Source organism: Musca vetustissima, unplaced genomic scaffold (assembly GCF_032173495.1).
Source record: "Musca vetustissima isolate MV318-11 ecotype Yass unplaced genomic scaffold, APGP_CSIRO_Mvet_v1 utg3598, whole genome shotgun sequence".
NCBI classification, from domain to species: Eukaryota; Metazoa; Arthropoda; class Insecta; order Diptera; family Muscidae; genus Musca; species Musca vetustissima.
This window is the reverse complement of record NW_026876471.1, coordinates 179987-192158: the sequence shown is the minus strand read 5'-3', so window position 1 is coordinate 192158 and position 12172 is coordinate 179987. Positions and strand designations below refer to the sequence as shown.

The window sequence follows — 12172 nt, the reverse complement described above, 5'->3', positions numbered from 1 at the left end:
TGAAAATTGTATGTTGAGTAGTATCAACATTTAACCATTAACAAGTTCAAAACTACAGTTCGGACAGAGATTCAGAAATTTTATTCCTATGTAATCGAAAACGGAGGACCCTAGCAATAAATATGAATATTAACGATTTTTTTCAGTTCATTTTGATTGTAGAAGTACCCATGATAATAAATGCCAGGGCACTCACATCTATAGGAGATTGGTGCTCACGAATTCTGGATGACTACGTGAGTGCACTGGGGACAGATAAACGACTTCGGCCATTACTACCTGCTTTAGGTCCTGTATCGAATGTTTTTGTTTTCTTCAATATTTTGCATGTTCCGTTTTGGGAAAACATAGTCACTTCATCTACGTCCACCCATTGTGCTGCCTATGCTTATAAAATGCTGTAGGATATATTTACTGTATTTTATTGCATTTCATTCATTATAAAATATTTCAGTAATATATGTATACACATTTTTTTTCAATTAAGATCTAAGAATAATTTCTTACAGTGTTATGGCTTATAACAAAATAACATGCCATACACTGCCAACTATAATATATAGTATATAAAACAGAATATATAGATAATATATAAATCTATTGAAAAAATATCTTAGCACTACACAGATTATAATATAATAAATTATATTCCATTTGATGAGCATTAATACGTCTCTCTGTTAATACTAAAGTCTGTTGTAATTTCTCATTTTCATTCTTTTGTAGAGCTGCTGCATTTGTATTGGACTTCGATGCGGTGACATTTGTTTTTTGATTAATTTCCAAGAGCATTTCTTTAATTTTTCTACGTTCGGCCTCGAAACGTTCACGCACTGTGGTAAACCATTGCAGTGAATTGAAATCACCCACCTGATTGAGCAATTTTAAAATGTATGCCAAACCAACAGCAAAACCATCATCGAACAGGACAGCTTCTTCACGATCTTTTTTGTTTATTTTTGATTTTACAGCTAGCATATATTCAACATAATTCATTATCAGTGGTGGTACAATAAGGAAGAAGTTGCGCAAATGTAAGTTGTGTGGATTACGGAAAAATGGTTGGAAGGCGTCAACGAGTAACTGAAATGGTAGGAAAACATTATTGTGAGTTACAAAAATATAAATATACAGGTTGTAGATTTTCAATTCAGGGAGGATTTAATAGGATGGTAGTAGAGTAAAGTACTGTCATCTTTGTGAAGACGTAAGAAAATTGTGGAGGAATGAAAGAAGAGAGAGAGAGGGGTGGCCTCTGTTTGATATAGATCCCATAGCAAATAAAGAAAAACGTTAGTTCCTCTGCCACTCAACTATTACTGCCACATTACATTTTTTCATCTCATCTGTCTTTTTCTACTATCGCATATACTCAAGTTGAACTTGTTGGATACAGGTCTCCGAGCATCTGCAGTCTTTCTTTTTTTACACTTCACATTTTCTTATTTATACTTACCTTAAAATAATCCGTGCTATCAGCAAAGCTATTGGCCAAATTTTGAATATTTGTTTCAAGATTTTCAGCAGCATTATGTAGAACCTCACTTAACTGTTGACCCTTACATTTCTCAACAAATTGTAGATTTTCATCAAATTTGGGTAAATATAAACTGGCACTATAGTTGGCATGTATGCTACCGGAACGTATCAAACGTATGTAACCCATGGCATTGCCTGAAACCCAAAATAATTACAATATATCTTTAAGAACCAAACAAAAAATCATCCACTTACCAACATGCGTTATAACTTTACGAAACAAATCCATATATGTCTGACCATCCTTGGCCAAACCCAACTTCCTTATATCCTTATTGAAAGCATCTGCTCTTTCGTATGAATACAAAGGATATTTATCCTGTTGTTTGCATTCGGCAAATGCTCGCAACTCCTTCATCAGCCTAGATTTGATTTGTTCATCGTAAAGAAATTGTGAAAATGTATAAAATTTCTGTCTTAAAAATTGATATGTAAAATTAACCGTGGTATTTATGACACCAGTACCGTGGGTACGTAACGAATTGGCCACATGTCGTATACCAATTGTATCCAAATGTTTATTATTACTATGTTGTTCCACGAAGATTTGTGAATTCATATTGTAGACATAGACACTGACGAAAACATGAATTTTACGCATAATTTCCAAAATATCAATACCCTGTTCCAGTGTCTGATTGGGTAAATAATCTTCTACGGGATTTAAGAGTAGACGATTATTGGCCAAATGTCTCATTTGTTCATAGGTTTTCCAATCATGCAGTGAGATGGTGGTAAGATTATAAAACATTGCACTTAAATAGTTTTCAATGTGATCTTTCAATATTAAATAGTTGCCATTAACTTCGACGGGACAAATATTTATCAATTCTTTGTAATCATTAATGCCCTGATCAAAAGGATTCATTTTTTCCACCTGCAAGTTGGCATGTACTTCTAAACGTAAAAATATTTCGATTTGAGCACAAAGTTTGCTAATGATTTCGGAGCGTAAACTTTCGAAATGGGATTTTTGTAATTCCTGTGATAGCTGGGAATTATGGAATTGTAGCAGATTCAGGCGATCATTGCATTCGGTGGAAGCTTGAACAAGGTACTGCCAAAAATAAGAATAGAAACAACTTTATATATATACATATTGTTCGATCAATTTATACCTACCTGAAATGAATGAAAATCCAGTCTTTTATCCACCACCTGTTTCAGATATGCTCTCAATATCGACTGATGCCAATACAAAAATGATGTATCACAAATATCTTTGATGTGTTGTTGAAAATCTCCAATCATTTCGATACGTTGTATCAGCAGGCGAAAACGTTCAAATTGTTCGTGATTTAAAAATTTACTACCGCTACCATTACAGGCTACATCGAATGCCAATTTTGCAACTAATATACGAATTTTACTCGGTGGACCAAGTAAGCAGCGTTCAGCTATTTTTATACCGGACAAAGCATCAACACCCTTTTCCTTTAATTTCGACGACAGCAATTTCTTTTTCCATGCATTCAACAAATGTAATAATTTATATTGAAAATATTGTGAAATACAATGGATAATTTTACTTATATTTGTGGTGTGGTTGTTAAATGTCAGCTGTATCATTTTTAACATTTCCAATAGTTTACAGACGACCATCAATGATTGTTTGGTCATGGGTATTTGGAGGTGTTCATGACAACTGACAATGCCTTTGATCATATAACTTAAATGTCCCGCCATGCGTACACCTTCCATTAACATTTGTGCCAATTCTTTGAATTGTTCGATACGCAATTCGAATGGTCCCAAACTTAAGGCTTTATTTATTTTCAATGTCCACAGCGTGATATCACCACAATATATGCGGCAATCTTTACTTAACTTTGTGGGTGCATGTAATTGTAAAAACAGTTGCTGTTGTTTCTTTAAATCAATTAGGTTTTTTCCATGTGTCTTTATCAATGAATAGGCATTTCTCGTTAGGAAAGCTGTTGATGACCATGCGATATTACCAATTAACATAATTGCAGGATATTTGGTATTCACTTCAAATAAATGTTTTATACATTTTCCATCAACTTGGCCACAAAAGTCATGAAACACAACACAAAAGGCATTTATCCGTATAATGGAATGAGTATCGGTAAAGGTATTTAATTCACTTGGATTTGTTTTATCGATTTCATTTAATTGTTGTTTTAAATATTCATTAAATTGTTTGGTTAATTGTCCCATACCACGGGAACCGATTTTCTCCTTTAAACTGAATGTTGTGTCAAGGAAGTGCTGTAAGGCAAAGGAAATAGATTGGAGGATTAGTAAAAATAAATTCATGTTGAAATACCTATAAATATAAGGAATTTTTGGCTAAATGACGACCGATATTTGTCATTCTTTTCGAGACGTTCTTCGACGTAAGAGCAAGTGAATTATGGCACAACGAACCTAGGTGCAATGTGTGAAGATCCATTTGACTAACTCTGTTAGCCAAAAGAACAAAATCGAACTAACTAGAATCTGACCGAAGCCATGACCAAGTACTATATCAGGGTCTTTACCAAATGAGCGATTATGTTACGGACTACTTCAGAATTTGTGAGGACGAGACGACATCTGTCCCTGTTTGGTTCTGACCTGCAGTCGACGTAGACTAGTGGGTGTTCACTTTCCGTCACATCTAACCCTCTACTCTATTATGGAGGTTGCATTAATCTGCAGCATCATCAGAAATGATCACAATGGACCGAAATGTTTTTAAACTACAATTTCGTTGATTGTTCGACACTTTCAATTTGTCGGTCAGACACCGATTTCGGAGATATAATATTGGTTTATTTGAGCTATCCTTGGGTTTCAGGTGTCTTTCGACAATCAAACATTCATCGTTTAGATAGGGGGAGACTGCGAAACAGGATGAATATCCTAGTCCCACAATTACATACTACATAAAACTTCATGATAGGTTGTTGTAGAATAGAAGCTCTGAGGGCGGCATTCATTCCGTGTTCGTTCAGCAAAGATGACAGGTCTGAATACTTCTCTGACAGGTCTGAATACTTCTCTATTGCGTAACACCAGTATTCGCAGACCACACTGGAAGCGCATAGCCACAGACCGACCTATCGCTTTGTAAAAGGTTTCCTTATCTGCGCCCCAAGTGCTGTCGGCAAGCGGCTTGAGGACCTTGTTCCTACTTTTCAACTTATCGCAGATAGCTGTGGTTTGCGCGGACGATTTGAATATGCTGTCGAATGTGACCCCGAGTATTTTGGTGTAGTTGGTGGTCGGAATTGTGTGCCCCTCGACCTGCATTCTTATCTCGCTTCTCCGCAGTCCATGTGGTGAATAGTGTGGCCTCGCGTGAAAGAAGATTGTTAACTCGGCGAGATAGGCGTTCAACCTCACACAAATGTCCTCAACAATAGGACCTGACGCCATGTTCGTACAATCATCTGCATATGTAACGATCTAGATGACGTCCGGAGGGCGTGAAATACCGGAAAGGTAGATGTTAAACAGTTCCGGAGATATCACTCCCTGCTTCACTCTACGGGGTTTGTACCACTAGTTTCGGAACTCCACGTGCGACTGGCGTCCACACATATAGTTGAACCTTTCAAACTCGGTCGGAGGGAAGTGCTCTCGATGTCCTCAAATAGTGTGGCATGATTGACAGTATCAAAGGCTTTTGATAGATCAAGCGTTACCAACACTGTTCTATCGCACGGCCGGTTCTGGATAAGTTCTCGACTTATATGTGTGGAGATGGCGTGCAACGCTGTTGTTGTGCTGTGTTGCTTACGGAAGCCATGTTGCAACAGGATAGCTTTCCCTAATGCTGGGGAGGAGTAATGCCTCAAGGATCTTCGATATTGGTGACAAAAGTGTAATCGGCCTGTAATCGGCTTCAGTAGCGGGTCCACCCTGCTCATTGTGCAGGCTTCGGGAACGACGAGGGTAGCTATCTACAAATTGAGGACTTTGATCAAATACTCGACTCCTGGCTCGTCCAGCTGTTTCAGCATATACATGGATATTCCGTCAGGCCCAACGCTTTGGATGACGTAAATCTGTGGGTTTGTTTGGTCAGTAGAACAAATCTGCATTGTTGTGTGTAGACTACAGACAGGTTGGGCCTTGATCTGTTACGCAAGGTAACAGTTTCGTAAATTGCTCCACTCGCACCCAGCTTTTTGTAAGCCAAAATACTACTTCGATCTCCGAGTGGGGTAAAAGTCCATATAATCCTTAGTCCTGATTTATATTAGGCGAGTTTACTTGCGGCAATTATTATCGTTCCCTTTTGAACTTGCTTCATGCGTCTATACAAGGCAATTCGGTTTCGAAAATATTTCTTTTTTCATTTAATGTCAATAGTTTTTTCACATTTAAATAAACATAAAATGTAAACAAATACGAAATACACAATACGAATTGCCAGAAAATTGTCGGTACGTCTTGATTTAGATTAGGCGAGTTTACTTGCGGCAAGTCTTTGTTTGTAGGAGAGATGGGCAAGGGGAATAGAAATGGAAAAAAATTGCTCGTACCGACAATTTTCTGGCAATTCGTTTTGTGTATTTCGTATTTTTTGACATTTTATATTTACATATTTAAATGTGAAAAAACTATTTGAAACAAATAAAAAAACAATTTTTTTGAAACCGAATTGCCTTGTATAGATGCATGAAGCAAGTTCAAAAGAGAACGATAAGAATTGCCGCAAGTAAACTCGCCTAATCTAAATCAAGACTACGAGAAACTTTTTCCATTTCTATACCCCTTGCCCCTCTCCTACAGCCAAAGACTTGCCGCAAGTAAACTCGCCTAATCTAAATTGGGACTTAATAACTATCAATACTTACCCGAAATATATTGCCACTGAATATAAATTCCAGTTCATGTAAACAGGTCTGTAGGCCACTCAGTTCAGCACTGGTACAATTTTCCCATTGGGTTTGGCTATTTGATAATGTGTCCACTGTCTTCTTATATACTGGCCAATAGCGGGTAAAACTTGAACGTAACAAAATCTCATCGAATATGAGAATGGTATGAAACAGTGAAGACAAATATTCACAAATGTGCTAAGAAAAAGAAAAATACATTTAATTATTATTCAAAATAGCGAAAACTCAAAACCTACCGTTAATTTGATATTCACAGTGCTAACTTTATTTTCACTATCCAAAATGGCACCGCATTGATGCAATAGATTATTGCCCAATACAATGCAACGTTGCAGTAGGAAATTAATTTTACACAAGAACTCCATAGATTCACTCATTTGCAGGAGAACATTACTATGCGTTAAACTATTATTTTGCTTGGACATATCAATATTGTTATCCTCGCCCGAGGCATTGGCGGCATTTTGAATTGTCAACAATAGTTCTTCATCCTTATAGAGAAGTTTCATTTGCATTGCCTTTGCTTCATTATTGATATAATCGATTTCGGAACATAAATGACCAACGGTCAAAAGGATTTTGTTTAGTACCCTCTCGGATTCTAATAATTTCACCAATGACAATTCTTCATTATTTGCAGCATAATTAATTTGAACCACTGATTGCTTTAGCAGTGGTTTTTCTTTGACACTATGTTTGTTCTTCTTGATAAGGGTTTTCAGCTTCTTATCATGTTCCTCCAAAAAGATACCATAGTTCTTTAATTGTTCCTCGGCCGATGTAACTAAGATAAAGGAAAGAAAGATTTCTTAATTATAGGAATTTACTATATTTGCTGGAATACTTACTTATAGTACTTTGATCCATGGCTGCTTAATGTTCCAATATTTACATTCCAATATCAATGGGAATTTTTTTAAGTTTTGCCGTTCGGGAAGGAATTAGGGTTATATTCAATCTAAAATTCAATAGGAGAAAAATAATGGAACGTCCTAGAGCTCAATAACCGCCGTCAAATGTTATATCCTAGTGTCCAATGGTAAACGTTAATCCAATCCACTTCTTGCGTTAAGTTGAGTCAATCAAACCTCCTTTAAACGAAGGAATCAATTAAAATAAAAAACGTTCCATATGATACGAATATGAGAAGAAAGGAGAGAATGACTGATAAAACAAAGATCATAACAAAATGGGGTGGAGGCAGGAAATGTTTACGAAAAGTGTATGGTATAAAGGCGATATCATCCATGTTTAGAAAGAGACGATGAGAGGCAAAGAGAAAATCAAACAGCTGATAAATTCTCCTCACAAAATAGGGAGACATAAGTCGATGTACGACTAATCGATTATTATTGAGCATGTTTCCGTACAATAACATTTTTAAAAATTAATAACGGAAAATAATTAGTAGATTATTTAATGGTGGGCACACTATTGGTCTGTTCCAGTACTTTACTAATAGTAAAGCTAGTAAAAGGGAAACATATCAAAATTGCTCTCAGAGTACAAAAAAAGTTCAAAAGTTCGGGAATGCAAATCTATTAATGGTGTTTCTACACGATATGTATTTTACATATGTACTGTCACTTTTTCATCCATATGTAATTCCTTATGTGTGTCAAAATTAGCAGCGTACACAAAACATTTATTTTTTGTGTTCAAATTGGCATATGTATTTTACATATGACATAACCTATAAACAAAAAAACACTTTTATTTTTTTCTTAAATCAACATCTTTTTTTTATTAAAAACCTACAAACGAAATAATAATTTGTAATCGTTGCCTTTTCATACTTTTCTTTGACTTGCCATTGAAATATTTTCTTCCAACAATGTCTTTCATTCAAACAGCTGATTTCTTTATGTTTCACATACGAAAATAGAGCGCGTCCTATTCGGAAAAAATACATATGTAATTGTATATCATTTTGACACATTGAAATTTCCGTATGTTTCACATGACGAGTTCGATTTCCATATATAAAAAAGTGACAGCACATATGTAAAATACATATCGTGTAAAAACACCATAAATATGCCAAAATTTCAGAGTTCAGGAACGGTTTTTGACATGGTATAATAAAAGATAATGCCATGTTCTGACGGGCATTCGAACAACGTAGTTCGCTCTCAGAATTACGTACATGAATTAACCCGTTCATACAACACTACTCCTAATTCATGTCATCAGAGTTTTTTATTTCAAACTTTTTGTTTCTTGTTTTACACCAAAATTCTAACATATTTGCATGAATCACATATGGATTTGAATAGAAAAATTAATTGTCTTTCTCCTGACTATATTAAGAACCCATATCTATTTACTTTTAATTCATGTTTTCCATTTTTCTGAAAATATTGTTGTTTTCATACATTTTTATATTTTCTAAATTCAAATGTCACATATAAAAGTTTGGAGAATTTTTTATTTGAGTGTCCCCAAATTTGTTTCTTGTTTTGTACGATAATTAGAACCATGGGGAAAGAAATTCACATTGCATTATGTAGATAACAAAATTTACATCCTGCTGCATATATAAAAACTAGACAATTTTTTACTTTTCATTCATCATTTTCAATATTACTAAAAAAGATTGAAAATTTTATAAATATTTTCAAGCTGTCAAAATTAATTTATTTTCGATAAATGCTCTCAGTTGTTAGGGATGGGACAAATTTCTTGGTGATTCAGAGAGTGATTCGAATTGAACAACGTACAAAAGTCGGGGTTCGCTCAGACAATTTTGTATGGGGAACTAAGTAATTACTTCATAATTAAGGGTCGAACAACGAATGAGAGAGCGAACAACGCTCGTCTGTACATGGCATAACAGCAAGTGTTGTTGTACAAAAAACGATACAACAACCACATGGAAATTTGTTGTTGTAAGTTCTACTAGTGTCAACTCATTTGACAGAAAAATGTAAAAAAACAAACCAATTATCAAATTATTTTTATTTTGAAAATTAAATATTTTCGAATCTTCAAAATAAAAATTAAGAAACATAATTGAAAATCTATCAAATTTATATTTCTATCGCTTCCACATCTTTCCTTTAATTGAGCCATTGCCATATATATGTGTAACACATATGAAAATGCTCGGAATAACGAGTTATTCCTTCAAGAAAGATTTGCTTCCTCAAACTTTCCCAGCAGGCAGATTGAGTAAATTGAATACGGGAGTACATCAATAAAGAACAATTTCAAATTGCGTTCCCAATTTTCCTGTTGGGTGATTTTTAAAAACATAATTTGTCAAATTCATATTGACACTAGTATTACGTTGGAATCAAATCAGCTGGGATTTTGTTACCTTTTATAATTTTACCATGGGTTTTTGAGTAAAAAGTTGCACAACTTGTAAAATTAGTAATTTTTTTTAGTTTCTAGAACGGAACTTATGACTTTTGAATGACATTCTTTGCCATATTCTCATGTTCGTTATTCATCAAGCAACCACAAAAATATTTATGGTTTTTGGACAGCCAGTAATCGATAAAAAGAGTTGACAAACCAATATGATAGTTGGTCTGTTCCCGTACTGCTAGAATCTACAATTTTTTACTACGATAACCCTTTTTCCCCTTATGATATCGGAAAAAATAGAAAAACTCGTAGATTCTTGCTGTACGGGAACAGACCAAGTGTGTACCATGGTACAATTATATAAGGTAACAAAACTACAACAAATACATTTCAGCAGCAACCACTTAGAAAAAAGTTATTGTATGTAACATTGCCCTGATGGAAATGTGGGGTGTTTGTCTAATATTATGGCGACATATCTCCATATGTATTTTCAACAACTAGTTTGTTCCCGTACTGCAAGAATCTACTAGTTTTTACTATTTTCTTCGATATCGTAAAGGAAAAACAGTTATCGTAGTAACAAATAGTAGATTCTTGTAGTACGGGAACAGACAAAACTTGTCTTCGTATCATGTAATAAGAAGAAGCATTTGCTATTTTAACAGCCAACTGAGCATGATTAGGCTTCTTCTTATTTTTGTTTAGACTATCCAAATTGTTGAGAATCTGTTAAGATATAGGTATACCTCCCATATACAAGATGGTGCGCCTAAGACCCGACTTTTTTCCCAATTAAGGCGAAATTTTCCATTGGCTATCGAATATTTCTACAATGACTTCATGCGATACAGGCTTGGGATGGGAATAATTTGGATTTTGTTAAAATCGTCTCAAATATTGAAATATTTATACCCTTCACCACACTGTGGTACAGGGTATTATGTCTTTGTGCATATGTTTGTAACAGGCAAAAATAATCGAGATAGACCCATGGTTCCTTTTGAGAATATGCATAGAATCACTTTCTAAGTCGATTTATGCATGATCGTCCGTCCGTCTGTCTGTCCATGTTAAATTGTAAACAAAGTACAGGTCGCATTATTATCCGAATTGGATGTAATTTCGCATAGGTCACTTATTCGGCCCAAGGACGAACCCTATTGAAATTGGAAAAAATCGGTTCAGATTTAGATATAGCTCCCATATATATATTTAACCGATTTAATGTAAACGGTCCCTATATATCTTTTGATTTGCACGAAATTTGGTACAGGCTAATCATTTAGGCCTATAATGATGTCTGCCAAGTTTCGTGAAAATCGGTCCAGATTTAGATATAGCTCCTATATATAGTTTCGTCCGATTTCATGTAAATGGTGCCCCAAAGTCCCTATATATCTTTTGTTTTGCACGAAATTTGGCATAACGTACTGAATTAAGCCTAGAGTGATGTCGGCCAAGTTTCGAGAAAATCGGTCCAGATTTAGATATAGCTCCCATATATAGTTTCGTCCGATTTCATGTAATTGGTGCCCCAAAGTCCCTATTTATCTTTCGATTTGCACGAAATTTGGCATAACGTACTAAATTGAGTCTAGAATGATGTCTGCCAAGTTTCGTGAAAATCGGTACAGATTTAGATATAGGTCCCATATATAGTTCCTTCGATTTCATGTGAATGGTGCACCACATATATCTTGCGATTTGCACGAAAATTAGATATAGCTCCCTTTTATTATAGATTGATTTTAAGTAATTGACGCACCAAGGAACCAATAGGAACAAAACGTTCTGAAATTAGTATAACCTAACCTGTGTGTGTGACAAGTTTGTTTGAAATCGCTTAATATTTGCATAGAGCTCCCATATATATTTTCGCCCGATTTCAAGTAAATTGGGCATCAAACTCCTCATGTTAGTCAGTTTGACATCAAATTTTGCACAACGTACAAAATTGAGCATAGAATTATGTAGTTGCGTTTTCTAGAAGTACAGACATAGCCCAACGGATGACCTATTTATGTTTGTTTGAAGTCGATTTACATACTTTATGGATAGATCTACGTAGATTCACATTTAGATAAATATCACATATTTTATTTCATCCAATTTCATGCTAATAGTCCTGTTTAATATACCCATAGTGGTGAAGGGTATCATATAGTCGGCGACTTTACTACTTTCCTTACTGGTTGAAGAAAATACATAGCTTTTGTCCGATTTTAAAATGTATAAGTATCGTTTGTAAGTTTATAAACTATTGACTTACTACTGACCGTGTCCATATATGTGACGCTGGGTATATACATATCGAAAAACTACTGACGTTAAATGTCAATAGTAACAAGTGAAAAAGGCGTTAAGTTCGACCGGGCCGAACTTTGGATACCCTCCACCATAGTTACACTGATAGTTACTTGAAATGAAAATATGGGGAACATACCACCACGTATACCTATACC

General features: G+C 35.0%; 1 protein-coding gene across 1 annotated transcript; it reads right to left on the bottom strand.

Annotated features, from left to right (window-relative positions):
* Nucleotides 1-585: 585 nt before the first annotated feature.
* LOC133321030 (WASH complex subunit 4-like) lies at nucleotides 586-7262 on the bottom strand. The gene is made up of 7 exons (XM_061530133.1): nucleotides 7244-7262; nucleotides 6632-7179; nucleotides 6351-6572; nucleotides 2662-3771; nucleotides 1735-2596; nucleotides 1457-1674; nucleotides 586-1083 (listed from the first exon to the last, which is right to left on the bottom strand). Exons 1-7 carry the CDS (start codon nucleotides 7260-7262, stop codon nucleotides 598-600), a joined length of 3465 nt encoding a protein of 1154 aa, XP_061386117.1. The 3' UTR covers nucleotides 586-597.
* Between the last annotated feature and the right edge of the window lie 4910 nt (nucleotides 7263-12172).

Bases quoted from the DNA above. Each gene is read 5' to 3' on its own strand.
- LOC133321030 (XM_061530133.1), bottom strand. The intron at 2,597-2,661 runs GTAGGTATAAAT...TATTTTTGGCAG, and splicing joins TGGATTTTCATTCATTTCAG to TACCTTGTTCAAGCTTCCAC. The intron at 1,675-1,734 runs GTAAGTGGATGA...TTTGGGTTTCAG, and splicing joins TAAAGTTATAACGCATGTTG to GCAATGCCATGGGTTACATA.